At 39.9% G+C, this 16,088-nt stretch overlaps 1 protein-coding gene across 1 annotated transcript in view; it reads left to right on the top strand.

Moving 5' to 3' along the window:
- The window catches only part of CAGE1 (cancer antigen 1), a 54,983-nt gene that overhangs the window by 13,152 nt on the left and 25,743 nt on the right, over positions 1-16,088 (top strand). The window contains exons 6-10 of the mRNA XM_012440343.2: positions 1,338-1,487; positions 4,093-4,203; positions 7,022-7,102; positions 7,315-7,422; positions 15,653-15,754. Coding sequence (XP_012295766.2) covers positions 1,338-1,487; positions 4,093-4,203; positions 7,022-7,102; positions 7,315-7,422; positions 15,653-15,754 — 552 coding nt within the window. The remainder of the gene's footprint in view (positions 1-1,337; positions 1,488-4,092; positions 4,204-7,021; positions 7,103-7,314; positions 7,423-15,652; positions 15,755-16,088) is intronic.

Below are 16,088 nucleotides of genomic sequence, written 5' to 3'. Positions count from 1 at the left end.
TGTTTTTAAGGATTCTTAGGAAAATATTCTTTCCTAAATTAAAAAAAAATTCTAAGATCTAAGAAAAGAGAATTATCTAAGCCAGTGATTTTCAAACTTGAACATTCTTCAAAATTCCCTGAAACGTTTGTTAAAACACAGATTGCTGGCTCTACCCTAGAGTTTTCTGATTCAGTAATTCTGGGGTGGGGCCTGAGAACGTGCATTTCTAGCAAGATCCCAATTGTTGTTGATGCTGCTGGTCCTGGGACCACACTTTGAGAACCACTGACCTAAGCCACCTTAACTTGAGCTCCTAACCAAATCATGATGAATTTTGAATTGGTAAGCTCTGAATGAATTAGTTTAATTGTACATAAATTTGGCATGGTATATATTTTTCTTCTTGAGTTTTTTCTTTTTAAGTTCCTTGTTTTATTTTGACCAATCAATTTTTCTAACACTCTTAATTCATATTTACTCTGCTTATAGTTTTGCTTTTCATGAACTCTAGTTCTCTTTTCTCCAAGTATGGTCTGTGAGTATCTGTGAAATCAAAAGTATTTTTATAGTAATATTAAGACATTGCCTTTTTTACTCTCATTTTTTCACAAGTGTACAATGGAGTTTTCCAGAAGCTATATGATGTGTGATGTAATTGCTCTCATGACTGATGGAATGTGTGAAGCAAATATGAGAATCTAGCTGTCTTCAATTAAGCCAGCATTAAAAATATTTGCAAAAAATGTAAAACAGTGCCACTCTTTTCACTAACTTTTTTGTTTTGAAAAATGTGGTAATTGTTTTGTTTAAAAGTGGTTATTGGTTGGGCACTGTGGATCATACTTGTAAACCTAGCACCTTGGGAGGCCAAGGCAAGAACGTTGCTTGAGCCCAGGAGTTCGAGACCAGCGTGGACAACATGGCAAGACCCGATTTCTACAAAAAATTTGAAGAATTAGCTTGGTGTGGTGGCATGCACCTGTGGTTTTAGCTACTGAGGAGGCTGAGATGGGAGGATCGTGTAAGCCTAGGCATTTGAGGCTGCAGTAAGCCGTGTTCCCACTACTGCACTCCCACCTGTGTGACAGGGTGCGACCCTGGCTCAAAAATCAATCAATCAATAAATTGTTATTTATGTTTATGCATAATGGATTTATTGCTGCTTTAAAAGAATTAGTAAGCAAATATTTTTAAATATCCTCAGCTTTAATTTCTAAAGGGATCCTAAGATCAAAAAGTTTGAGAACTGTCACCCAAGGTTTTGAATGTAGGATTGCATTCGTTCAGCATTTTACTTAAAAGATATTTCAGGTTCTTCATCTTTATTTTGACAAATATGAATTATGTGCATGTAGGATACAAAAACAACACAGTCTAACCTGCTCCCAGATTGCTCACCTTGTGAAGAAAAGAGCCTGAATCCTGAAGATAACAAAAGATCTTCTCAGCTGACCTCCAAAATGCACAGTCTTCTGGCTCCGATGGTAGGACTTTTTACGTGCCAGGTAATAAAACATATATATCAGATATTTTAGTAGGGAAGGAATAAATACTAGAGTTGGACTAAAAGAGAGGAAAAAAAGGAATTAAGTTGTGGAAGAAAAAATGAAGAATTGAAGATAAAATACCCCTAAGCCATCCAGTTAGCCCTTCTTTGCCCCTATGCCTTCTTTCTGTTTATCTTTCTTGAACACCTAATTTTCACAAGTGTACAGAAAGATAAAATGCAATAAGATAAAGACAACCCCTTTATTTAGTACTTCCCACATTTCAGGGATGCCCTCCCAGAGCAGTAGTCTTGGACTCTGGGTCAGTCTGTGCCTAGTGATTAGTGATTATTCACATTAATGAACTATTTGCCCAATCTAAAATATCGCTTTTGGTTATGAGTGGGGGAAGGGCAGTGTAGAGTTGTGTACATTAGTAGAATAAAAAGTGAAGATGCTGTCAGAGGAGTTGAGATGCTGGCTTCATCATTTCCTAGCTATGTAACTTGGCCAAGTAACCTAACCTCTACTTCAGTTTCCTCATATTTAAGATGGGGGAATGATACTGCTGTCCTCGAAGCCTATAAGCACTGCATTTAATGAAAATAACTAATTAAACAACATGCACGGCCAAGTGTGGTAGCTCATGCCTGTAATCCCAGCACTTTGGGAGGTCGAGGCAGGTGGATCACCTGAGCTCAGGAGTTCGAGACCAGCCTGGCCAACATGGTGAAACCCCATCTCTACTAAAAATACAAAAATTAGCCAGGCATGATTGTGTGTGCCTGTAATCCCAGCTACTCGGGAGGCTGAGGCAGGAGAATCACTTGAACCCAGGAGATGGAGGTTGCAGTGAACCAAGATCGAGCCACTGCACTCCAGTCTGGCAACAGAGTAAGACTCCATCTCAAAAAAAATAATAAAAATAAATAAATAAATAAAGGACATGCACTCAATAGAGTCTCAAACTGGCTAGCTCTCTTTCTTCCTCTTCTATTATTGTACATTTCTTAGATCTTAAGTGCACTCATCTGAGCCAGAAATTCGGGATGTGAGTTTGTTATGTTCTTGATCCAACACAAATCCTATTTCTGTTTTATATTAGCTAAAATTTATTAAAAACTAGTGTGTATTGCATGCTAGAAACTGGACTAAACATTTTATACAGAGATCACAAAGTGGTAGCCCACAGGCTATGTCCACCTAAATTTTGTTTTTTTAATATTTAAATTTTTTATATCTTTTTTTTTTTTATGTTTTACCTTTCCTGTGGTGCTGATAATATTTGGATTTGGATGTGGCACAGATTATTCTTTGCGCAAACTTCTCCACCCCACCTTGTCCCTGCAAACATTTGCTTATTCACTGTATTTGCTCGGGTTTCCTCTGTCTCGGTGCTGGCTGCTTTTCTTTCACAGTCTTATTTGCTGGTTGCTTCTTTTCTCCAGACTTTTCAATGATAGGGTATGTCACCAGCCTTCTTAGATCTCATCCTGCCCCAAAGAAATATTCTCTGTTTCCTTATTCTGTACCTCCTACCCCCACTGGAACAGAAGCCTTTAAGTTCAGAGGCTTGTATGTAACGAGGTATATTAGCCATGCCTAATACCTAATATAGGTTTAATTTCATAATGGGCACTCATCAGGTATTTACTGATTTCCTGATCTTTTCTTGGGAGCACTTAACTTTCCTGTCCTGATTTTCATGGATTATCTCATTCAATCCTTACACCATTCTTTGTATTCTTAGGCTTTTTTTTTTTTAAACACAGAGAAACAAACCAAGGGTTAGAATAGTTGAGTTTTTTGTCCAAAGTCTCACATATGATTAAGTCACATAACTCAGACACAACCTATGTACTTTTGACCCCTAGGTTATATTGGGACAAGTACCTTCATTCAGGGTACCCTTAAAATACCTAGAGTTTTAGTACTGTTGAGATGTCTGATTGTTCTTGTGTCAGGTATAACAATCTGCTTAAATTCAAATTTGTAAACTGACTAGACTAAGGAAGGGAAATGTATGTATTAATATGTAAGCATGCATAGTTATTATAGATGAATATTAGCTTCCCAGCAACTATATCAGTCTGTTCCAATAATAACATGTACAAGTGAGAATCAATATGAAGTCTTGGGCCAGCCGCAGTGGCCCACACATATCATCCCAGCATTTTGGGAGGCTGAGGCAGGTAGATCACCTGAGGTCAGGAGTTTGAGACCAGCCTGGCTAACATGGTGAAACCCTGTCTCTACCAAAAATACAAAAATTAGCTGGACGTGGTGGTAGGCACCTGTAATCCCAGCTACTTGGGAGGCTGAGGCAGGCAATCACTTGAATTCAGAGGGTGGAGGTTGCAGTGAGCCAAGATTGCACCACTGCACTCCAGCCTAGGTGAAAGAGCGAAATACCATCTCAAAAAAAAAAAAAAAAAAAGTCTTTCCGTACTAATCCTGTATTAGATGCCTTCTGATGAGTAATTGAGAAATGGAGTTTACTATGATTTTACCTCTTTGGATTTGCTTATTTATTGGAAGATTTTTTGTTTCACATGCATTTTTTAGCCTCATTTTAGCTTTTCTAAAAACTTTTTCATCAAGTTTCTGAAACTCTTACCCTTAGGACATCACCAACTTTGATGCTGAACATTTCAAAGAGAGTGAGAAGGTTAGTGATATAATGCTGCAAAAACTGAAGAGTCTCCATCTTAAAAAGAATAATTTAGATAAAGAGGTACTATATTTATTCTTCATCTAAAAATTATATTATTTTCAGTGGAAAAAATAGTTTAAAAGTAGTAGAAGTAACTCTTCACTACTTTTTTTTTTTTTTTTTTTTTTTTTTTTTTTTTTGAGACGGAGTTTCGCTCTTGATACCCAGGCTGGAGCGCAATGGCGCGATCTCGGCTCACCACAATCTCCGCCTCCTGGGTTCAGGCAATTCTCCTGCCTCAGCCTCCTGAGTAGCTGGGATTACAGGCACGCGCCACCATGCCCAGCTAATTTTTTGTATTAGTAGAGACGGGGTTTCACCATGTTGACCAGGATGGTCTCGATCTCTTGACCTCGTGATCCACCTGCCTCGGCCTAACTCTTCACTACTTTTAACTAAACTAAACTACTTCCAACTAAAGTTGGAATCATTTTAAACATTATTTTGGGGGACCAGATTGGTTTTACTATGTCCCTCACTAAAGAGATAAAATGTTCAACATTTGACTTGTTTTATTACTTGTCTCTACTGGAAAATCTCATTCACCTACAAAATGTTTAGTATGATAATTTTTTTCATTTTTACACGGTACTACTGATTCCTTCAGCATAGTTTATTTTGACTTTTTTATCTCGATTTCAAACTTCATCCTTTGGAATAATAGGAACATTGAAAACAATTTTATTTCTCAGGTGGGTGATGGGTAAGGGCAGAGGTTCTTGGATTTTCTTTAGTTACTCTTCTCTTTTCTTTCCTTTCCTTTGCTTTGCTCTTCTTTTGAGACAGAGTCTTGCTCTGTCACCCAGACTGGAGTTCAATGACGTGATCTCGGTTCACCACAACCTCCACCTTCCACGTTCAAGAGATTCTCCTGCCCCAGCCTCCCAAGTAGCTGGGATTACCAGTGCATGCCACCACGTCCAGCTAATTTTTGTATTTTTGGTAGAGACAGGGTTTCACCATGTTGACCAGGCTGATGTCAAACTCCTGACCTCAGGTGATCCACCTGCCTTGGCCTCCCAAAGTTCTGGGATTACAGGTGTCAGCCCCCACACCCGGCCTCAGTTACTCTTTTCTTAGTGTGGTGGTTTAGAGATTGAAAGATAAAATGAAGAGAATTAAATAGGGAAGGTTATTAGAGGATGTCAAATTGTACCATTTTGAATCTGAGAGGAATGCAGAAATGAGAACTTTATCTGGTTAAAGGAATCAAAACAAATTTAAACCTGGAATCTTGGGTCATAACAAATTCGGTTCTGTAGCACTTGTCTGAACCGATACGTTGCAGAGGTTCCTGGGGAATCTCTCTGCCTCCTAGCCAGCCTGTGGAGGACAGGGCCAAGGTATGAAAGCAGCCATGCAGAGAAACGACTGGCTTCCACTTCTGTAAACAGCTTTCAAAAATAAGCCCAACTGAGGATATTACAAAAAATAACATTTCAGGCTGGGCACAGTTGCTCATGCCTGTAATCCCGGAATTTTGGGAGGCTGAGGCAGGTGGATGGTCTGAGCCCAGGGGTTTGAGACGAGCCTGGACAACGTGGAGAAACTCTGTCTCTACAAAAAGTACAAAAATTAGCCAGGACACAGGTGGCACACACCTGTGTCCCAGCTATTCCAGAGGCTGAGGTATGAGGATCACCTGAGCCCAGGGAGGTCGAGGCTGTAGTGAGGCAAGTCTAAAACCCTGTCTCAAAACAAGCAAACAACAAGAACAACAAAAAGCAAAACAACAAAAACAAAAGACCTAAAAAATATTTACTTCAGATATTTATATTCTTTTGGTTAATTTCTGTGTAATTACTGAAGTACTGACAGGTGATATGATGTCTGCAGTTTGATTCAATGAAGGGGGATGGAGGGAAGAGGGCAGTGATTGAGGATTTAAATGACATTGACCATTAGCTATTAGTTATTGAAGCTGAATGATAGTTACATGGGGTTCATTAATGTTTTTTCTCTATTTTAAATGTTGAAAAGTTTTCATAATAAAGAATAAAAAATATTTTGTGCCCCACACTTCACTAATCATTTTAGAGAAGTTTGAATATTGGATATTAAGATTATTATTATACTGAAGGAACAAATAATAAATGATTATAAATTACACCCAGATTTGGCTAATTTTTTTTTCTTTAAGCCTGATTGTAACAACAGTTGTATGTTAGGATAACTCCTTGGAGACCCCAAGACCATCCCAGGTTTGATGATTCGCTGAAGGACTGTGAGTCGTCCTCACTGCTGTGACTTACCACGGCAAAGGGTACAAAGCAAAATCAGCCAAGGGAAGGACACAGGAGCATCATCCAGAGGAAGCGAGACTCAGGCTCCCAAGAGTCCTCATGGAGTTACATGGGATGCATTTCATTCACCCAGCAATGAGTTGTAACCACAGATGCAGAAGTGTCAGCTACCAGCAAGACTTCTTAGAGATCCAATGCCCTAGGTTTTTATCAGGAGCTGTTCACATAAGCACCCTCTGCCTAGTGTGTATCAAAATTCCAGTCCCCTGGAAGGAAAGCAGATGCTCAGCTTAACTGAAATGCTTTGGGCAAGTAGGTTAAGCACCATAAGCCCCTTACATCAGAGAATGGTGGAAAACTTCCCGCAGCGCCTTTCCAAATGCTAGTCACAGGCAGCTTTGCCAGCAGGCCTCTCTAAGCCTAGCAGTCTTAGACCTGCTGTGTGAATTTTTCCTAATAAGAGCTGTGAAAATATATTTTTCATATGTTTTTTGAAGACTAGAGGTTAGACAGTGCATGGTCTGATTATTTTATTATAAATATTAGAGTGTAGTTGTATTTCCTCTCTAAAATACAAAATGTTTTTCTTTTCTTAGCTACTCAAACATAAAGATAGAATCACAACCTTTAGAGAGTTAATTGCTAATGAAAAATCATTTCAAGATCATGCTATTGAGGTGAGCTTAATATTTACTGTGTACTATCTTTAACACAAAAATACACAATTTCAGATGTTTATGTTCTTTTGGTAAATTTGTTGAAGTTCTACACTTTTATGATTCCAGCCACTGATAATCTCTTTGATTTTTAAACTAATAAAGTACTTACTGTCAAGTATTCCAAGGAGTATGAAACTATTGAAAGTGAGAGGAAATATATTTAATCTCAGGTCACAGACTGTGATTCAGATGAAGCCAAGAGTGTCCGAGATGTACCTACCTTGCTGGGAGCCAAACTGGATAAGTACCACAGTCTAAATGAGGAGCTTGATTTCCTGGTAAGGAAGACCTTTTGTTGCCCTGCTATTATTTTTATACACAACATTATTTTACTAACAAGTTTAAGAAATTATCATCCTTCAAAAAATTGGCCTTGTTAAAATGGTCACACACTGGCATTATGGCATTATTATTTACCCACAAGAATATGGAATTGAAGTTTGCATTTTTGGATTTTGAAATTTTAAATATTGTTCTACCTCGCTTCTGTTTAACCAGATTTATTTCTTTCCAAATGCATAAATAAAAAAATGTGTGCTGTTTTTTCATAGTAGATGAAGTACACTTAATACTGTTGCATATGCTACAGTATAGCTGGTACAACTGTATTTAAGGTGTGCTTTAGGAACTAACACTCATAGTTTACTTTAGATGGCATTGTAAAGATAAAGGCAGATAAAATAGGAAAAGTATGTTAGAAGAAAATGAAAATGTGATCTTAGAATCTAGATAGTTATAGACCAATTTAGGAATTCAGTTGGATCTCATAAAATGCAAATGGCGAATTAACATAATGAATTTTTATAGGCGTTAATTAGCTAAGTCTACCATCATATTTTTTAAATGATTAAAAAGCAGCATTCTCTACTAAATTCATTAAATATATATTCACCTTTAATAGAAAAGAAAGTGTCTAATAATGTGAAGGTTCAAAGCTTTCCTCTTTTCTAATTTTTTTTTTTCCATTTAAGAAGCAATTACTGACTTCCCAGGAGAGATTAAACAAGCTAATCACTAAGGAGATAGAAAGCGAAACAAAACATAAAACCTGCTACTAAGGAATCTAGAAAAGAAATATTAAGAAATTATCATTTATTTTAATAGATGTGATAGTGGTATCATTGTGTTTTAAAATCCTCATCTGTTAGTATTACATTTGTTTGTTCTTTGAGACAGAATCTCCCTCTGTTGCCCTGGCTGGAGTGCAGTGGCACAATCTTGGCTCACTGCAACCTCTGCCCCTCATGTTCAAGTGATTCTCCCGCGTCGGACTCCTAAGTGGCTGAAATTATAGGTGCCCGCCACCATGCTTAGCTAATTTTTGTATTTTTTAGTAGAAGCAGGGTTTCAGGCTAGTCATGAACTCCTGAGCTCAGGTGATCTGCCCGCCTCAGCCTCCCAAAGTGCTGGAATTACAGGTGTGAGCCACCGTGCCCAGCCTATTAGTTATTACATTTTGAAAAGTATTTGTGAGTGAATTTATATGACAAGGTTTGCTTTAAAGGACTCCAGTAGAACAAAAAGGTGGCATAGTAGGGATAGAAAATGTGGATAATTGTTGAAGTTATGTGGTAGAAATATGGAGTTTCATTATGTTATTCTTTAGACTTGTGTGAAAATTTTCGAGACAAAAAGCGTTTTGTATACTTTATAGCTTGCCGGCCTCTCTGCCGTTGACCAGCCTCCTAAGGAAGAGACTAGGGTCATCACTAGAACTTGGGTCACACAGGTGGAAGGGCTGTCCAGCCAGACGGAATCTGACATCTTTAGTTTACATAGGAAGATGTCAACTTTACCATCTGTTTTCTTGTTCTCTAAAGCATCCTGGCATTTTACAGTAGTCCTTCTAATACTCTGACCCTATTCCTCACCTTCGTGGTTCTGATATTCCTAATTTTCATTCTAAAGCAAGTGTGGGAAACAATGTTTGCACGATGGAACCTTGCTGAAGGGTATCACATCAATCTATTTCCTGACCAGCTCTTAGCAAGAGCTTGTTTAAGAGCTCCTGCATCTCTGAAGGATTATCTTTGCAGTTTTTTCATTCCTCTAGTAGTAATCCTCAGTTTAAAAAAAAATACATTTTACATCTTGATGAAATATTTATATGCAGACACACACACAGCTGAAACACTGGGTTTTTAAATGCTGTTTTGTTCTGTTCTATTTCATTTTTTTATGTTGGTCATAAATTCATTTTTCCACTTAAGAAAGTCATAACCTGAATCATGTTCATGATCTGAAAGCTGCTGCTTGGAACATACTATCTTGGCCCTCACAGAATTGCTTTTACTGAGTTGTGCTTTGGTGTCTACCTTGACATACTTTCTTTCTAAGTTGGCACTACCAGAATGTAAGACAACCCTATATGAGGAAAGTATGTTAACGTAAGTAAAAGCCTCTTGGGAAACCTTGAATTATGACCTAGGTAGAGCTAAATACACTGGTTTTGCCATATGGCCAGGCCACCTGCATCTCAAATCATGGAAGGCCTCAGTGATCCTCATAACAGGTGTGTGGTAGCAGGATAATGGCAACCCTAAAGATTTCCACACCCTAGTCCCCAGAACATGGCAAAATGGACTTCGCAGATATGATTAAGTCAAGGGCATTGAGATGCATGGGTAGATTATCCTGCATTATCAGGGTTGGTCCAATGTAATCATGAGTTCTTAAAAGTAGAGGACCTTTCTCAGACATGTCAGAGGGAGATTTGACTGCTAAAGAATATTCAAAGTACAACACTTGCTGGCTGTGAAGATGAAGGGAGGGGACCTAAGCAAAAGATGTGGGCAGCCTTTAGAAGCTGGAAAGTCTCCCTTAAGGCCTCCAGAAAGGAACATAGCCCTGTTGACCCTTTGACTTTAGCCCAGTGACACCTGTGCCAGATTTCCCACCTACAGAACTGTAAGATAATGACTTTGTGTTGTGTGAAGCCACTAAGTGTGTGATAATTTGTGATAGCAGCAACAGAAAGTAAATACGAGATGTGTTGACCTCAATTTTTTAGTGATTTGGATTTCAGTGCCTCATAATATATTGAAGCAACGTAATATGTTAAAATGTTATTAACTTGGAACTGTGTCCACCAATCCAGGATACAGAGAGGATCAAACCCAGGATATCTTTCTCTGGAGAGCTTATGACTGAGCAGTCCTACCTGGACTGAGTGAACCTCATTCTGGCTTCTCTGCCTCTTGGTGGCTGTCGTCCACACTGCCCAGGTAGCAGCTCTCCAAGAGGACTTCCTCCTCTACTGTGTCAAATGTCTGTTGCTGTGGACATGACCTGACACGGGCATTCAGCCTCTGCCTAACTCATCCCTGACCTTAGGGCCTACATCTTCAAGGCAGTCAGTGAGGCCCATCACCACTTCTGTGGGTCTATATCTGTGCTCTGTGCTGCAGCACACATGGGCAGGGCACACAGGAAAGGAGGTGCTGAAGAGGTGGGAGAGATCACATCATTAAGATGCAAGTTAAAACCACAGTGAATACTACCGTACCCCTTCTAGAATATCTAAAATTAAAAAGACTGACTGTACCAAAGCTTGGAGAGAATGTGGAGCAAATACAACTCTCATTCACTACTGGTTGGGATGTAAAATGGTACAACCACTTTGGAAAACATTTGGCAGTGGCTTTAAAAGTTAAACATACACCTACCATTATTCTATTCTTAGTTTTTTTTTTTCTTTTTTGGTTATTGTTCTTAAGAGATAGGGTATCACTCTGTCACCCAGGCTTAAGTGTAGTGGTGCAATCTTGGCTTACTGCAGTCTCCCACCTCACCCTCCAGAATACCTGGGACTATAGATGCACATCACCAGCCCTAGCCAATGAAATTTTTTTTTTTTTTTTTTGTAGAGATGGAGTCTTGTTATGTTGCCTAGGCCAGCCTTAAACTCCTGGGCTCAAGTAATCCTCCCACCTCCCAAAGCACTGGGATTATAGGCATGAGACAATGTGCCTCTCCTACTCCAAGATATTTACCTGAGAGAGTGAAAGCATATGTTCATACAAAGATGTATGAGGTCTTTGTAGCTTTATTTATAATAAATAGCCCAAATCAGAAAACAACAAGGATATCCAGGACTTGAACTCAGATCTGGACCAAGCAAACCTAATAGACATCTATAGAATTCTCCACCCCAAATCCACAGATATACATTCTACTCAGCACCACATCACACCTATTCTAAAACTGACCACATACTTGGAAGTAAATCACTCTTCAGCAAATGCAAAAACAAGTATGTCATTAAGAACTTGCTTTATGTACCTGGGTGCTCCTTTATTGGGTGCATATTTAGTTAGGATCATTAGCTCTTCTTGATGCATTGATCCTTTTACCAATATGTAATGCCCTTCTTTGTCTCTTTTGATCTTTGTTGGTTTAAAGTCCATTTTATCAGAGACTAGGATTGCAACTCTTGCTTTTTTTTGCTCTCCATTTGCTGGATAAATCTTCCTCCGTCCCTTTATTTTGAGCCTATGTGTGTCCTTGCACATGAGATGGGTTTCCTGAATACAGCACACCGATGGGTTTTGACTTTTAATCCAGTTTGCCAGTCTGTGTCTTTTGATTGGGGCATTTAGCCCATTTACGTTTAAGGTTAATATTGTTATGTGTGAATTTGATCCTACCATTTTGATGCTAGCTGGATGTTTTGCCCATTAGTTGATGCATTTTTTTCATTGTGTCATTTGGTACGTTTTTGGAGTGGCTGGTACTGGTTGTCCCTCTCCTCGTTTAGTGCTTCTTTCAGGAGCTCTTGTAAGGCAGGCCTGGTGATGACAAAATCTCTGAGCAATTGGTTGTTCATAAAGGATTTTCTTTCTCCTTCGCTCATGAAGCTTAGTTTGCTTGGATATGAAGTTCTAGGTTGAAAGTTCTTTACTTTAAGGATGTTGAATACTGGCCCCCACTCTCTTCTGGCTTGTAGGGTTTCTGCTGAGAGAGCTGCTGTGAGTCTCATGGGCTTCCCTTTGTGGGTAACCTGAACTTTCTCTCTGGCTTCCCTTAGCATTTTTTCCCTGATTTCAACCCTGGTGAATCTGATGATTATGTGCCTTGGGGCTGCTCTTCTTGAGGCATATCTTTGTGGTGTTCTCTGTATTTCCTGGACTTGAATGGTGGCCTGGCTTGCTAGGTTGGGGAAGTTCTCCTGGATAACATCCTGAAGAGTGTTTTCCAGCTTGGATTCATTCTCTCTGTCACATTCAGGTACACCTATCAAGTGTAGATTGATAATCCCATATTTCTTGGAGGCTTTGTTGGTTTCTTTTCACTCTTTTTTCTCTATACTTGTCCTCTTGTTTTATTTCAATGAGTTAATCTTCAGTCTCTGATATCCTTTCTTCTGCTTGGTCGATTCAGCTATTGAAACTTGTGTATGCTTCATGAAGTTCTCGTGCTGTGTTTTTCAGTTCCATCAAGTCGTTTATATTCTTCTCTAAGCTGTTTATTCTAGTTAGCATCTCATCTAACCTTTTTTCTAGGTTCTTAGTTTCTTTGCATTGGGTTAGCACATGTTCTTTTAGCTCTGACAAGTTTCTTATTACCCACCTTCTGAAACCTGTTTCTGTCAATTCATCAGATTCATTCTCCATCTGTCTTTGATCCCTAGCTGGTGAGGAGTTGTGATCCTTTGGAGGAGGAGAGGCATTCTGGTTTTTCATGTTTTCATCCTTTTTGCGCTAGTTTCTTCCCATCTTTGTGGATTTATCTACCTGTGGTGTTTGTAGTTGGTGACTTTCGGATGGGGTCTCAGAGTGGACGTCCTTTTTGTTGATGATGAAGTTTTTCTTTCTGTTTCTTAGTTTTACTTCTAACAGGCAGGCCCCTCTGCTGCAGGACTGCTGGATGTCCACTCCAGACCCTGCTTGCCTGGGGATCATCCGCGGGGGCTGCAGAACAGTAAGGGTTGCTGCCAGTTTCTTCTTCTGTTATCTTCGTACTAGAAGGGTACCTGCCAGATGTTGGTCTGAGCTCTCCTTTATGAGGTGTCTCTTTGGGTTTATGGAGTTGGGGAGCTGCTTGAGGAGACAGTGTGTCCCTTATAGGAGCTCAAGTGCTGTGCTGGGAGCTTCGTTGTTCTATGCAGAGCTGTGGACAGGTACTTTTAAGTCTGCTGCAGCTGAACTCATAACCGCTTCTTTTCCCAGGTGATCTGTCCTATGAAGATCAGCTTTATTTATAAGTTCCTGTTGTGCTGCTGCCTTTTTTCATAGATGTCCTGCCCCGCATGGAGTAGTCTAGTCACAGTCTGCCAGCAGGGGCGTTGCTGAGCTGCCATAGGCTCTGCCCAGCTGCTGTGTGAACTGCCTTGGTATTGGTGGTCACGCTTCCCCCCACTGAGCTGGACTATCCTGTGTCCAGCTGTGCTTGCTGCAAAACTCTCAATCCAGAGCATTTCAGATTGCTTGTTTTGTGGGGGTGTTATCCACTAAGCCAAGTTACCTGGCTCCCTGTCTCTGCCCACTCCCTTTCAGTTGAATGGGTGGCTCTGTCTCCCAGGCATTCCGGGTACCAGTTGAAACCATGCCCAGATTTGTGTGAGTTTCCACGAGCCAACCCAGCACCGGCTGAAACCGCCATGCTGAAAACTCATGGCGCTTTTCAGCCCGGGATTCTCCTGGTCTGTGGGCAGTGAAAATTTGTTTGGAAATGCAGTGGGCACTCACCCTCTGCATTGTTCTTGCTGGGAACTGCACTCCAGAGCTGTTCCTATTCAGCCATCGTGGATCCTCCCCCTGCTATTCTTTCTTTAATCCGAGGTTAGCAAGTTTTAAAAAATCAATCTGCAGCTTAAAAGGGTTGTTACTTTGATCTTGAAAGCTATTAAAGAATTAAAAGTGTGCTATGAAGTCTATAATGAAAAACAGGAACTGAGAAGGAATTACACATTGCTTCAGTCAAGTGCCATGAAGCATGTGAAGCCAAGAGTAGAACTCCCCTCTCCAGTGAGGAGATGCAATGAGAAGAGCCAACATTAATAGCTGAGAAATATGGATTCTAGCATTTTCTACCTCAAAATGCTCTTCACTTTGGTTCCAACTGTTAAATTGAGGTAATAATAACTGCATTAAGTACCTTAAATAATGTATGTTGTTAGAGAAGTAGGACCACTGATTTGATATTGTCCTCACTAATTTATTCATATAAGAGAAAGAAAGTTGCTATTTCTGCTGCAAATTTGCTCTGCCATTGATTCCTCTAGGGTTCTTCACGACAGACACGTAAGTGTATTTAAAACATTAGGCCAGGTACGGTGGCTTACGCCTGTAATCCCAGCATTTTGGGAGACTGAGGTGGGAGGCTCACCTGAGGTCAGGAGTTCAAGACCAGCCTGGCCGACATGGTGAAACCCCCGTCTCTACTAAAAATACAAAAATTAGCCAGTCATCATGGCACGCACCTGTAATACCATCTACTCAGGAGGCTGAGGCAGGAGAATCGCTTGAACCTAAGAGGTAGAGGTTGCAGTGAGCTGAGACCGCTGCACTGTACTCCAGCCTGGGGAACAGAGCGAGACTCCATCTCAAAAAAATAAATAAAATAAAAAATAAAACATTAGATGATTGACAGTCATTTAACATTGTTATTTCATGGAAAAAATTCTAACTTTTCTTCTATAACTGCTTTGAAAATTAAGGTAACTGCCAGGGGAACTTGTGAATACCATTTCCCGATAATTTTAGATGTAACATAATTTTTTACTTTTAATGGCTTTCTTACAAATAAAAATTGAACCATAGGTCAGAACATTAAGCTGAACCTTTTTTTTCTTTTTTTTTGAGACGGAGTCTTGCTCTATCACCAGGCTGGAGTGCAGTGGTGCAATCTCGGCTCACTGCAACTTCCGCCTCCTGGGTTCAAGCGATTCCTCCACCTCAGCTTCCCAAGTAGCTGGGACCACAGGCGTGTGCTACCATGCCCAGCTATTTTTTTGTATTTTTAGTAGAGACGGAGTTTCACCTTGTTGGCCAGGATGGTCTCGATCTCTTGACCTTGTGATCCGCCCGCCTCGGCCTCCCAAAGTGCTGAGATTACAGGCGTGAGCCACTGCGCCCGGCCCCTAAGCTGAACCTTTTTAAAAACTTGCGGTCATTTATGCAAGGAAGAATATTTCGCAAACTTGAAAACATCAGTGCTTTACTTCATATAGAATCAAATATGTCTATGCATTGGCTATATATGGTAAGACAACAAGTAAGATTTGGGGCTGAAAATATTTGTATGTACCAGTAGGTGTTCAGTTATTTGAAAAGATTTTTATAGTATAAAGAGAAAAGGTAAAACCCCATTATAATTTTTGTTTATCTGTTCTAAGTGGAATCTAACCATTATCTGGTTCATAGTATCTCATGCTTCACCTATGGTATGACTCGGTTTAGGAGAATATTGGAATAAAGTGTTGCTCACTTTTCTCATTTGTTCTTGGCATCCATATGTAGCTTTCACAGCAGGTTCCAGGTTAGTATTTTTACTGATGTTTCTCCATAGATCACAAAATTGGGACATCTAGAGTCAAAAGAAAACTACTGCAACAGACTCATTGAAGAAAATGACAAGTATCAAAGACATTTAAGCAACTTAATAAATAAGGTACATATTTTTTTCTTTTGTTTTTTGAGACAAGATCTCACTCTGTTACCCAGGCTGAAGTACAGTGCAGTGCAGTCATAGCTCACTGCAGCCTCAACCCCCTGGGCTCAAGCAAGCCTCCTGCCTCAGTCTCCTGAGTAGCTGGGATTACAGGCATGTGCCACCATACCTGGCTAATTTTTTTTTTTATTTTTTGTGGAGATGTGGTCTCAGTATGTTACCTAGGCTAATCTCAACCTCCTGGTCTCAAGCATTCCTCCTGCCTCCCAGAGTCCTAGGATTGCAGGCCTGAGACACTGATCCTGGCCTGGTACAGATTGTCTTACAGAAATAT

Source organism: Aotus nancymaae, unplaced genomic scaffold, assembly GCF_030222135.1.
Source record: "Aotus nancymaae isolate 86718 unplaced genomic scaffold, 86718_ANA_hifiasm-v0.15.2.pri h1tg000051l, whole genome shotgun sequence".
NCBI classification, from domain to species: Eukaryota; Metazoa; Chordata; class Mammalia; order Primates; family Aotidae; genus Aotus; species Aotus nancymaae.
This window is presented reverse-complemented; position numbering and strand designations above follow the sequence as displayed.